Raw genomic sequence first — 14,435 nt, 5'->3', positions numbered from 1 at the left:
ATTCGCCTACCGCACTAAGACAGTGGGCAGACCACATGCGTATCGGTATTTATGTACAGTGTCGCTCCGGTCAACATAAACGCTAGCAAAGTATGCTGAATGGGTTAATGTGAGACGTCACTAGTAAACCCACCCTTTCCATTGTGAGAGGACCCTATTTTTGTGCTTGGAAGTCAGATTCCTGAATAAAGTAGGACTGGCTGGCACTTGATGCTAAGCTAAACAAAGGGGAAAGTATTTCCTCTTCCTGTGCCCCGTTTAAATCCCTCCGCCTGGTGCGACGGAAGTACCGCCCTTTGTACTTCCATTTGATTTCAGCATTCTGCATCACAGGTGGTGAAGAATCGCAATCCAAACGTGGATCACGGTAAGATATCCAGCCAATCGCAATTGACTGGATATCGACGTCTCATTCAATTTAACTAACAAGTGAAATTGCCAGATTTATCTTTTCAAGTGGATCTTTTCAATAATATCCAAATTGATTAGGCGTCTACAATGAGACAAGATTAACTTTTTCCACATTTAACTTAGATGAAGCAAAGCTCTCAGGTTAATTGAAAGTTAATTCCCAGATAGCCTATACAGCTTTGATTTATCATAAATAGATTAATCAGTAAAATCTGCTTTAGCAAAGCACATTCAGTAAAACCCATTACTGACGGGAGTGAATCCCATGTGGCTTCGGATAGGGGAAAGTATACCATAGCGGCGAATTAAACTACATTACCTTATGATAATCCAGCAATCTCAATTGCTTGGGTATCATTGTCTCATTCAATGTATTTATTTAAATTGTCGAACATACCTTTCTAGATTCTTCCAATTAAATGAGACATCTTAAACTTTGCAATAGTAACCTAGATGGACCAACTTCCCAGGTTAATTTAAAGTTTAATTCCCAGATAGCCTATCCAGGTATGATTAATAATTATCATTAATTAATTCAATTTGCTTTTGCAAATTCATTCACGTCCAACTCCCACAGTACTGTACAGTACTGATGGTTCATTTAACGTCTATAAATAGATTAAAATCGTCTTTGCAGCTCCCAACATTCCAAAACCAAATTTTGGAAAATTAGGAAAAACATTTGTCCTTTCAAATGTTCTAATAATGTGCAAGCTATCAGAGGGGGTAGTCCCCACTCGCCTGCTAATTAGTGAACCTCCACCAATAAATGGATTTATCTCTGACAGCAGCGATACCAACCGTAATTATGCCATTAGTGGAAAAGCAGACAACGCTTTCCAAAATCAACCATCGGGCGAAGGCCTCGCAAAGGTTCTCTCCAGTCTAGCCCTGATGTCTTGCCATCCGAGATTGGCATCTGTCCAATACCGCAGTGCACAGCTGAAGCACGAGCAGGTAACGGTAGACATAAAGGGACAGGTGGAGAGAACCAGGAAACCAATGACAAATGCAGAAAAGGGAAAAATTCTGCTAGCTATGGAACTGTGCTTGAAAACTGAACAATTAAATGTAATTGCAAAAACGTATGACGATGAACAAGCACAAGCTCTTCAACAAAGTCGTCTTCTACAGGAACAAAATCATATGCTACGGGAAAAACTCGATTAAGCCAAAACTAAATACGATGATCTCCACGCAAAACTAGATAACTCTGAAGAGTTATCTACAAACAGGAGCACTCAACTTGATAACAAGCATGCAGTTTTGTTGAACGTTACTCAAAGTAACACGGTTCTACTCAAAGCGCTGCAGACCAAAGACGATCAGTTAACCTGTTGGAGATAGGGGGCAGTATTTGCACGGCATATTATTAGTAGATTTGCATAGAAAACACTCTGAAGTTTCTAAAACTGTTTGAATGGTGTCTGTGAGTATAACAGAACTCATATGGCAGGCAAAAACCTGAGAAAATTCCAAGCAGGAAGTGGCCTATTTGCGAATTTGTAGTTCTCCATTTGCTTCTCTATCGAAACTACAGTGCCCGTGGGGTTATGTAGCACTTTCTAAGGCTTTCATTGGCTCTCTAAAGCGTTCAGAAAGTGGATTGAGGCATCTCCTGTCTCTGGGCAGAGTACAGGAGCACAGTTTGTCAGTGGACTGCCTGGTGACTAAGAGATTGGAAATGCGCATTCACAAGACCTCGCCATTTTTTCTCTTCCTTTTTGAATGAATACAACATTGTCCGGTTGGAATATTATCGCTATTTTACGTGAAAAATACCATAAAAAGTGATTTTAAACAGCGTTTGACATGCTTCTAAGTACGGTAATGGAACATTTTGAATTTTTTGGTCTCGAAATGCGCTCGCGCATTACCCTTTGGATAGTGACCTGAACGCACGAACAAAACAGAGGTATTTGCACATAACTATGGATTATTTGGAACAAAAAAACATTTGTTGTTGTAAGGGCTGCCGTGAGAGAGAGTGGACCAAAACGCAGCGGTTAGTGTTCAACATATTTAATTATTGCCTTAACACTATTCAAACAAAACAAGGAAACTGACAGCCGAACAGTCCTGTCAGGTAAAACACAATGACAGAAACAATTACCCACAAAACCCCAACGGAAAAACATGCACTTATGTGTGACTCCCAATCAAAAACAACGAACTTCAGCTGTGCCTGATTGGGAGCCACACACGGCCCAAAACAAAGAAATACAAAAACATAGAAACAGAACATAGAACGCCCACCCAATGTAACACCCTGGCCTAACCAAAATAAAGAACAAAAAAAACCCTCTCTATGGCCAGGGCGTTACAGTACCCCCCCCCAAGGTGCGGACTCCGGCCGCAAAACCTGACACTGAAGGGGAGGGTCCGGGTGGGCCTTCTTACGGCGGCAGCTCAGGTGCGGGACGTGGCCTCTGCCCCACCCTTGGCGTCGCCCTCTTAGGTGGCGCACCTGGCTGCGCCGAAGGTCTGGTGGGCGACCCTGACTTCGCCCGGCTGGCGGACGACCCTGGCTGCGCCCGGCTGGTGGGCGGCGATGGCTGCGCCCGGCTGTCGGGTGTCCCTTGCTGCGCCCGGCTGGCGGGCGGCGATGGCTGCGCCCGGCTGGCAGGCGACCCTTGCTGCGCCCGACTGGCGGATGACCCTGGCTGCGCCCGGCTGGCGGGCGGCGATGGCTGCGCCCGGCTGGTGGGCGGCGATGGCAGATCCGGACAGGCGGGCCACTCTGGCAGATCCGGACAGGCGGGCCACTCTGGCAGCTCCGAACAGCCGGGCCACTCTGGCAGATCCGGACAGGCAGGCCATTCTGGCAGATCCTGCACGGCGGGCACCTCTGGCAGATCCGGACCGGCGGGCCTCTCTGGCAGCTCCTGACCGGCGGGCGGCTCTGGCAGCTCCTGACCGGCGGGCGGCTCTGGCAGCTCCTGACCGGCGGGCGGCTCTGGCAGCTCCTGACCGGCGGGCGGCTCTGGCAGCTCCTGACTGGCGAGACCCACTGGAGGCCTAGTCCTGGGAGTTGGCAAAGGACGGACCAGGATGGGGAGACCCACTGGAGGCCTGGTCCGTGGAGCAGGCACAGGACAGACCAGGATGGGGAGACCCACTGGAGGCCTGGTCCGAGGAGGAGGCACAGGCTTAACCAGGATGGGGAGACCCACTGGAGGCCTGGTCTGAGGAGGAGGCATAGGCTTAACCAGGATGGGGAGACCCACTGGAGGCCTGGTCCGTGGAGCAGGCACAGGACAGACCAGGATGGGGAGACCCACTGGAGGCCTGGTCCGAGGAGGAGGCACAGGACAGACCAGGATGGGGAGACCCATTGGTGGCCTGGTCCTAGGAGGAGGCACAGGACTGACCAGGATGGGAAGACTTGCAGGAGGCCTGGTTCTGGGCGTAGGCACAGGACGTGCAGGGCTGGGAAGACATGCAGGAGGCCTGTTTCTGGGCGTAGGCACAGGACGTGGAGGGCTGGGAAGACATGCAAGAGGCCTGTTTCTGGGCGCAGGCACAGTCTTCAACAGACGGCCAGCACGCACCTCAGGACGAGTATGGAGAACTGACTCAGGTGACATCACCTCCTCGTGTCGTCCAATGGTGGCTACTTGCAGGGAGACAGCATTATGGAGCTGGTCTGAGTCTGCTGGGTCGGTCATGGCAGGAAGCGTTCGCCTCTTCCTCTGAATGGGGAGGCCTCCATGGGAAGAGATATTCCAAGATAAGGAATATCCTTAGCTTGATGGCTAGCAGCTAAGCTTAGCGGCTCTGTTAAGCAGGCTTCAAACTGTCTGTTAAGCGGGATTTCGGGGACAACAAATAACAGTCCTAGATGTTGAAAGCTAACCGCATCGCGGAATTCATGTAAAAACCAGTAAATTTTTGGGTCAAAAACAACTGTGTGCAGCTGTGCAGCCTGACAAAGACAAATACAAAGATTCATCGCCATACTGGAAATACTTATCTCCCTCACTAGCTTTAAGCACCAGCTGTCAGAGCAGCTCACAGATCACTGCACCTGTACATAGCCCATCTATAATTTAGCCCAAACAACTGCCTCTTCCCCTACTGTATTTATTTTTTTATTTTGCTCCTTTGCACCCCATTATTTATATTTCTACTTTGCACTTTCTTCCACTAGAAATCTACCATTCCAGTGTTTTACTTGCTATATTGTATTTACTTCGCCACCATGGCCTTTTTTGCCTTTACCTCCCTTTTCTCACCTCATTTGCTCACATTGTATATAGACTTATTTTTCTACTGTATTATTGGCTGAATGTTTGTTTTACTCCATGTGTAACTCTGTGTTGTTGTATGTGTCGAACCTTTTTGCTTTATCTTGGCCAGGTCGCAATTGTAAATGAGAACTTGTTCTCAACTTACCTACCTGGTTAAATAAAGGTGAAATAAATAAATAAATAAAAATACTGTAGGTCAATTTGTGTGCAGTATTTGGCTGCTCTAACAAGGCAGGAAAGACAACAGGATTTTTTTTACAGATTACCCGCAATCATAAATAACCAAAGTAATATGACTCAAAAACTGTCAGAATGGCGAAGAAACCTTTTTGCCTGTCAAGACCTGAACCCAGACAGCTTTATGAATCAGAATGTACTTTCTTGTAGCCAGCGTTATGACGACTAGGAAATCAGGTTACAGGATTTGATTGAATGAGACCCAATCATTTCCACTGTGTGTCTGGAAATAATGAGTAGGACTCAATATGAGAATGTAGAATATCAGAGATATTCAGTGTGTGTGTGGGTGGGTGGGTGTGTGTGTGTGTGTGTGTGTGTGTGTGTGTGTGTGTGTGTGTGTGTGTGTGTGTGTGTGTGTGTGTGTTTAAGGCTAACTCTAATAGCTCCGACATGCTCTTGAAGTAGAATCCCTCCCACACATTCCCACAGAGATTAGCTATTTGTCACAGAGCACAAATTCACCAGCATCAACAACACACACACACAAATACCCACACAGACAGAGATATAAAGACACACACAGACACACGCAGATGCACGTACACATTCACAAGAACACACACTAGAACACACACCTACTGTTGATGCACATACACAACCACAGACAGAGGAGTACACACACAGGTACACAGGTAACCAGGTACACAAAAACCTAACAAGAAAACACTGGGATTTCCAGTTAGCACCATATCACACATCAGCACATCAGAGACACGTAAGGGTAGACATACAATAATTAGGCTGAAGGCACCGACCTTCACACACACACACAAACACACTCACACACAGATGCATGGCAAGTGCAGTGAGAGGCGGAGATGAGATGAGAGGAGACGGGGAGCTCCGGCTTTCTGCTCCCAGGAGCAGAAAAATTCTGGCGTGGGAGGAAGGATACGAGAAATCACAACCTGGATCATTATCCTAGAGCAAGGCAGAGTGCATGTGTGCGTTTTCGTGTGTGTGTGTGTGTCACGTAAAGAAGTCAGACAGGCTTAGCTGCTGTGACAGACCCGGTTGTAGCAGTGAATTTCCCTTGCCTGTTGGCAAAAACACGACAGGGTATAAATCTCAATTAGGCCACAGCTGCAACTACGCAAAAACACACACAACACATGCGCACACACATACACAAACATGCGCACACACATGCACGCACACACGCACCCACACACGCTCACACACAAAAACACTCACTGAATTTCTTCTATATTGACTTTCTTATATCAAAATCCCTAACTGATTCATAGACAGAAAGACACATATTGCACTGCAGTTATGTCCTTCACATCTATCATGTAGGGCACTACTGTCTCCCATATACAGTTGAAGTCGGAAGTTTACATACACCTTAGCCAAATACATTTAAACTCAGTTTTTCACAATTCCTGACACTTAATCCAAGTAAAAATTCCCTGTCTTAGGTCAGTAAGGATCACCACTTTATTTTAAGAATGTGAAATGTCTGTCACGCCCTGACCTGAGGGAGTTATTTTTCTCTGTTTGGTTAGGTCAGGGTGTGACATGGGGTGGGCATTCTATGTGTTGTATGTCTATGTTGTTTTTTCTTTATTGGCCGAGTATGGTTTCCAATCAGAGGCAGCTGTCATTCGTTGTCTCTGATTGGGAATCATACTTAGGCAGCCCTTTTTCCCCACAGTGAGTTGTGGGATCTTGTCTTTGTGTTGCATGTGTTTGCATGCATAGCTTTTCATTCGTTGTATTGTTTATTGTTTTTTGCTGGGTCACATTTAAAATAAAGTATGATGAACCCAACTCACGCTGCGCCTTGGTCTACCTTTAACGACGGACGTTACAATGTCAGAATAATAGTAGAGAGAATGATTTAGTTCAGCTTTTATTTCTTCCATCACATTCCCAGTGGGTCAGACGTTTACATACACTCAATTAGTATTTGGTAGCATTGCCTTTAAATTGGGTCAAACATTTCGGGTAGCCTTCCACAAGCTTCACACAATAAGTTGGGTGGATTTTGTCCCATTCGTCCTGACAGAGCTGGTGTAACTGAGTCAGATTTTTAGGCCTCCTTGCTCACACATGCTTTTTCAGTTCTGCCCACACATTTTCTATAGGATTGAGGTCAGGGCTTTGTGATGGCCACTCCAATACCTTGACTTTGCTGTCCTTAAGCCAATTTGCCACAACTTTGAAAGTATGCTTGGGATCATTGTCCATTTGGAAGACCCATTTCCGACCAAGCTTTAACTTCCTGACGGATGTCTTGAGATGTTGCTTCAATATATCCACATGATTTTCCATCCTCATGAGGCCATCTATTTTGTGAAGTGCACCAGTCCCTCCTGCATCAAAGACTCCCACAACATGATGCTGCCACCCCCGTGCTTCACAGTTGGAATGGTGTTCTTCGGCTTGCAAGCATCCCCCTTTTTCCTCCAAGCATGACGATGGTTATTATGGCCAAACAGTTCTATTTTTGTTTCATCAGACCAGAGGACATTTCTCCAAAAAGTACAATATTTGTCCCCATGTGCAGTTGCAAACCGTAGTCTGGCTTTATTATGGTGGTTTTGGAGCAGTGGCTTCTTCCTTGCTGAGCGGCCTTTCAGGTTATGCCGATATAGGACTAATTTACTGTGGATATAGATACTTTTGTACATGTTTCCTCCAGCATCTTCAAAGGGTCCTTTACTGTTGTTCTGGGATTGATTTGCAATTTTCACACCAAAGTACGTTCATCTTTAGGAGACAGAACGTGTCTCCTTCCTGAGCGGTATGACGGCTGCGTGGTCCCATGGTGTTTAAAGTTGCGTACTATTGTTTGTACAGATGAACGTGGTATCTTCAGGCGTTTGGAAATTGCTCCAAGGATGAACCAGACTTGTGGAGGTCTACAATTTGTTTTATGAGGTCTTGGCTGATTTCTTTTGATTTTCCCATGATGTCAAGCAAAGAGGCACTGAGTTTGAAGATAGGCCTTGAAATACATCCACAGTTATACCTCCAATTGACTCAAATTATGTATGTTAGCCTATCAAAAGCTTCTAAAGCCATGACATCATTTTCTGGAATTTTCCAAGCTGTTTAAAGGCACAGTCAACTTAGTGTATGTAAACTTCTGACCCACTGGAATTGTGATACAGTGAATTATAAGTGAAATAATCTGTCTGTAAACAATTGTTCGAAAAATTACTTGTCATGCCAAAGTAGATGTCCTAACCGACTTGCCAAGACTATAGTTTGTTAACAAGACATTTGTGGAGTGGTTGAAAAATTATTTTGAATGACTCCAACCTTAGTATATGTAAACTTCCGACTTCAACTGTGTCTCAGTGTCTGCATCCCAAATGCCCCTCTATTCACTATATAATGTAGTGTCAACTTAAAATGACACAACGACTAGGTTCCAGTATAACAACATTTATTAAACCGTATTTCCACAATACATTGTTGCCATAGCGCTCAGGCCAGGTCCATCAACAGTGAGACTACCACGCAGGAGTACTAATAACAAAGTGATAGCACCTGTCATAATCTTCGTCTTCTGAGGAGGAAGAAATATCGGACCAATACGCAGCATGGTAAGTGTCCATACTTATACTTTTATTTTTTAAACGTGAATACTAAACAAAACAAGAAAACAAATGACAGTCCTGTAAGGCTACACAGCTATACAATGAAACAACCACCCACAAACACAAGAGAAAATAAACCCACTTAAATATGGCCTCCAATTAGAAGCAACGACAACCAGCTGCTTCTAATTGGAGGTCGTTCCCAAAACTAACATAGAAATAGACAAACTAGAAAACCCACATAGAAATAGAAAACATAGAACATAAACCCAAAACCCCAAAACACACAAAACAAACACACCCCTGCCACGTCCTGACCAACTACAATAACAAAATGACCCCTTACTGGTCAGGAGGTGACAGTACCGTAATAACAGAAATATAGTGATACTTAAAACATGAACTTATAGTGCACTACTTTTGATCACTACTCTCTATCTCCCTTAGAGCCCTGGTCAACAGTAAGGGAAAGACCTAGTCAGTTGTACAACTGAATGCATTCAACTGAAGTGTGTCTTCAGCATTTAACCCAACCCCTCTATATCAGAGAGATGGGGGGAGGGGGGCTGCCATTAACTGCTCAGGGACAGAATGACAGACTTTTACCTTTCGGTTACTGGCCCAACGTTCTAACCACTAGGCTACCTACCGCCACTATCAACAGAATAGGGTGCCATTTGGTACTAAACTAATGTGTAGGACATGCTATGTGAATGTAAAGCATTACACAGAGTGACCTAACCTCCCTCTTAATCTCTTAATTCATTCTCTCCATTTATTTTATCCTCTGTCTAAATCTCTGCATTCCTTTCATCCTCCATCCTTCATTCTTTAAAGGAGACCAGCAAAAATATCAACCTGATAGTCTCAACGCTAGATAGAAACTTACTTAGAAATATACTCTACCTCTTTATCTCTCTTTCTCTTTCCCTCCCTCTCCCTCTCTCTTGTTATCTCTCTCTGTATATCTCAATCTTGTTCTCTCCCTTTTCTCACTCTGTCTCTCTCTCCCTCTATATTATTTCACTCTCTCTCTCCCATCCCTCCCTCCCTCCCTCTCCCTTTATATTCTTTCACTCTCTCTCACCCCCATCTCTCTCTCCAAGTTAAGCTCATTGCTGAGACACCGTTTCAGACTCAAGAGGGGATAATGCTGATCATGTGACATAGCCATGGGGGGGGTGTGTGTGTGTGTGTGTGTGTGTGTGTGTGTGTGTGTGTGTGTGTGTGTGTGTGTGTGTGTGTGTGTGTGTGTGTGTGACATGCATGTGTAGCGTGCGTGCGTGCATGCGTTAGTAGTTTCAAGAGATATGCTCATAAAGTGTGGTAGCATAGAGACAGGAAGACATAAAATAAGCTTTGCTCTCCTCGTGCTTTAAGACATAAAAGAAGCTTTGCTTTCCTTATTAGTAAAAACTTTGGGATTCAACCCTTAAAGTTGACAAAGACTGGTTTGAATATATTTTTGTGTTCTAGGGGTTTCTACTACTCAGTTATACTCCTCCTGTTCCTCTATAATAGAGAGCCAGTGGTGGATACCTGCCAGAGACAGAGATAATTCAATTAAAGGAAAAGAGAGAAAATTACTGAAAGAACAAGAGAGATGGATCTTCAATTTACTTTCCTACCTTATTATGTCAAGGAATGTATCGATCAGCAGAATGATACAAGGCCTGAGGGACAGAGTGGATGAGAGAGAGAGGGATGGAAGAAGGGTGGTGAGGAGGAGAAGGTCAAGGAGCAGAGAGAATTAGAGCGAGATAGAGGGATCATCCGAAAGAACAGAATTGGAGCGTGAGATAAGGAAAAATGACGAGTAAAATAGATTTCTAGAAACACAGGAAGGAAAGAGAAAATGAGGTGGAGGAAATGAAGGAGGCATGCTTGCGCATGTGCATCCATCTTTGAGTGGATTTACATATTGTATTTCGTACAGTACGGCATAATTTTCCTCTTGCAAACACACACATGCTATGAGTCACCGTAACATTTGAAAAAAACTGGATATCTGATACTGTAGCTGTGGGGTGTAGCTCAGTGTGAGAGAAAGACAGAGAGAGAGAGAGAGAGAGAGCATGAAAGAGAGAGAGAGAGACAGGGAGATAGATGCTGTAATGTATGTGTATCTGTAGGGTGAAGCTTAGTAAGCCTGTCTAGAGCTGTGGCCTGGTAAAGCAAATTAGAGGCATGATAAGCTTTCTACTGCCAGACTACTGTAATCATATTAATAATGCATGTGCCACCTACCAGCCACACCTACCAGCTCTCACAGTCTCACGTCAGAATTAGATGTTCATCCATGTTTCTCAAACGTCACATTTTTGAAGTTGTTCAAAACGGAACATTTCTAAGTGTTTAAGGTTAGGGTTAAGTTCAGACATTAACTCCAAATTCTTAAGGTTAGGCATTAACTCCGAATGGTTAAGGTAAGGGTTAAGGTTTGGGATGGGCTTAAAATAAAAATATAAAAAACGACTTTATATCGCTGGATTCAAACTTGCATCCTTTGGAATCAAAGGCCGAAACCTACTTGAAGGCATCAGTGCTCACTGTTGCCCCTAGTTGCCCATTTCCACATCATCTCCCGATGTCCTCAGACATGCGTGGACGTGGAGAACTGACTTGAATCACGGGTGACCTGGCTGAGCCGCACACACGCACGCATGCACACCACACACACACACACACACACACACACACACACACACACACACACACACACACACACACACACACACACACACACACACACACACACACACACACTGAGGTTAGGGGACCAATAGGATGGAGGGACTCACTGTGGCCAGCTCGTCAAACTTCCCGAAAAGTTCGTTGAGCAGTTTGACCAGTTCCTGGGCAGTACACTGAGACGCCAGACTGGTAAACCCCACGATGTCTGCAAACAAGATACTGGAGGGGAGGGAGGGGAGGGGGGAAAGAAAGAAAGATAGACATTATTATAATTTTTCTAACAATGACAACCTAAAAAGGTCTAGTCATGCCAAATTGCCCTTCTCAGTCACAAATAACATTATTTTCTTGTAGCACAGTTGAGCTTATTTGAGTCAGACACTGTCAACATTACTTTGTTGATGAATATGAATGTACTGAGCTAAGAAGAAGATGTGTTTGTCAGCTTATCCCAGTTTATCAAAGGGACAAAAACCAAATCATCGCAATCACACACATGCACGAACGCACACACATACAACACACAGACTCCCATGAACGAGTGAGTAAAGGAGAGTATCTTGTAGAACAGTCTGGTCAAAAGTAGTGCACTATAAAGGGAGTAGGGTGCCATTTGGGATGAAGTCAGTGTTGCTTTAGTTTGAATAGAGTATTAAAAGCCATTTGTCCACAGCACAGATGGTAGGAACAACAAGGTGTTATTTACTGAACAAAACCATAAACGCAACATGCAACAATTTCAAAGGTTTTACTGAGTTACAGTTCATATAAGGAAATCAGTCAATTGAAATGAATTCATTAGGCCCTAATCTGTGGATTTCACATGACTGGGATTACAGATATGCATCTGTTTGGTGTGGATCAGAAAACCAGTCAGTATCTGGTGTGGCCACCACTTGCCTCATGCAGGGCGACACATCTAATTCGCATAGAGTTGATCAGGCTGTTGATTGTGGCCTGTGGAATGCTGTCCCACTCCTCTTTAATAGCTGTGCGAAGTTCTTGGATATTGGCGGAACTGGAACACGCTGTCGTACTCGTCAACCCAGAGCATCCCAAACCTGCTCAATGGGTGACATGTCTGGTGATTATGCAGGCTATGGAAGAATTGGGACATTTTCAGCTCCCAGGAATTGTGGGCAGATCCTTTGAGCATGGGGCCGTGTATTATTATGCTGAATAATGACGTGATGGTGGGGGATGAATGGCACGAAAATGGGCTTCAGGATCTCATCATGGTATCTCTGTGCATTCAAATTGCCATAGATAAAATGCTATTGTGTTTGTTGTCCGTAGCTTATGCCTGCCCATACCATAACCCCACCACCAACACAAAGGCATACACGTGGCCTGCGGTTGTGAGGCCGGTTGGACGTACTGCCAAATTCACTAAAACAACGTTGGAGGTGGCTTATGGTAGAGAAATGAACATTCCATTTTCTGGAAACAGCTCCGGTGGACATTCCTGCAGTCAGCATGCCAATTTCACGGACCCTCAAAATTGAGACATCTATGGCATTGTGTTGAGTAACCAAACTGCACATTTTAGAGCGGACTTTTATTGTCTCCAGCACAAGGTGCACCTGTGTAATATTCACGCTGTTTAATCAGCTTCTTGATATGCAACACCGATCAAGTGGATGGATTATCTTGACAAAGGAGAAATGCTCACTAACAGGGATGTAAACAAATTTGTGCACACAAATTGAGAGAAAAAAGCTTTTTTCGGCTATGGACAATTTCTGGGATATTTGAAACACGGGTCCAACACTTTACATGTTGCATTTATATTTTTGATCAGTGTAGATCTAATTCACTGTGAATATAATCACCAGCCCTTGACTTTAACACAAAGAGAATGTATAGATAGAAGTGTGTAACTGTAACTGTAACAGCTGTCGTAGTAATGAAACCAAGGTGCAGCGGAGGACGTGTGTTCATCTTGAAATTTAATTGAAAAAGAGAACACTACAAAAATAAACAAAAGACGACAGCAAAACAGTCCTGTCAGGAAATACTCTAAATAGAAAGCACTAGACAGAAACAATCAATTACTGAAAGTTACACACTTTTTAATAATGGAAACACTTATACAAACAAAACGATGGACGACGAATACAGACTTGAAAGGCAATCAACAGCAATTCAAATGACAACCTCCCACAAATTACAAACACACCCTAATATATAGGACTCTCAATCAAAGGCAACTAGACAACACCTGCCTTCAATTGAGAGTCCACACCCCAATTAACTAAACATAGAAACAGACTAACTAGAAAGAACATAGACTAACAGAGCAGTGACCAAAAAACCCCGGAATACATAAATCAACTACCCTCTACAGTAAGCCATAATGTGAGAGAGTGTAACTTCTTCAGTAAGCCATTATGTGAGAGAGTGTAACTTCAGTAAGCCATAATGTGAGAGAGTGTGTAACTTCAGTAAGCCAAAATGTGAGAGAGTGTGTTACTTCAGTAAGCCATAATGTGAGAGTGTGTAACTTCAGTAAGCCATAATGTGAGAGAGTGTAACTTCTTCAGTAAGCCAAAATGTGAGAGAGTGTGTAACTTCAGTAAGCCATAATGTGAGAGTGTGTAACTTCAGTAAGCCATAATGTGAGAGAGTGTAACTTTTTCAGTAAGCCATAATGTGAGAGAGTGTAACTTCTTCAGTAAGCCAAAATGTGAGAGAGTGTGTAACTTCAGTAAGCCATAATGTGAGAGAGTGTGTAACTTCAGTAAGCCATAATGTGAGAGAGTGTAACTTCAGTAAGCCATAATGTGAGAGAGTGTGTAACTTCAGTAAGCCAAAATGTGAGAGAGTGTGTTACTTCAGTAAGCCATAATGTGAGAGTGTGTAACTTCAGTTATCCATAATGTGAGAGAATGTAACTTCTTCAGTAAGCCATAGTGTGAGAGAGTGTAACTTCTTCAGTAAGCCATAATGTGAGAGACTGTGTAACTTCAGTAAGCCATAATGTGAGAGAGAGTAACTTCTACTGTAAGTCATATTGTGAGAGAGTGTAACTTTTTTAGTAAGCCAAAATGTGAGAGAGTGTGTAACTTCAGTAAGCCATAATGTGAGAGAGTGTAACTTCAGTTATCCATAATGTGAGAAAGTGTAACTTCAGTAAGCCATAATGTGAGAGAGTGTGTAACTTCAGTAAGCCATAATGTGAGAGAGAGTAACTTCTTCTGTAAGCCATATTGTGTGACAGTGTAACTTCAGTAAGCCATAATGTGAGAGAGTGTAACTTCAGTAAGCCATAATGTGAGAGAGTGTGTAA

At 43.8% G+C, this 14,435-nt stretch overlaps 1 protein-coding gene across 2 annotated transcripts in view; it reads right to left on the bottom strand.

The window, feature by feature from the left end:
* The window catches only part of LOC115158652 (adenylate cyclase type 1-like), a 114,988-nt gene that overhangs the window by 71,042 nt on the left and 29,511 nt on the right, over positions 1–14,435 (bottom strand). For both annotated transcript variants that reach the window (XM_029707839.1, XM_029707840.1), the window contains exon 4: positions 11,254–11,365. In XM_029707839.1, the coding sequence (XP_029563699.1) occupies positions 11,254–11,365 (112 nt within the window). The remainder of the gene's footprint in view (positions 1–11,253; positions 11,366–14,435) is intronic.

The sequence above is a fragment of the Salmo trutta genome, chromosome 22 (genome assembly GCF_901001165.1).
Source record: "Salmo trutta chromosome 22, fSalTru1.1, whole genome shotgun sequence".
In the NCBI taxonomy this organism is placed as follows: Eukaryota; Metazoa; Chordata; class Actinopteri; order Salmoniformes; family Salmonidae; genus Salmo; species Salmo trutta.
This window is presented reverse-complemented; position numbering and strand designations above follow the sequence as displayed.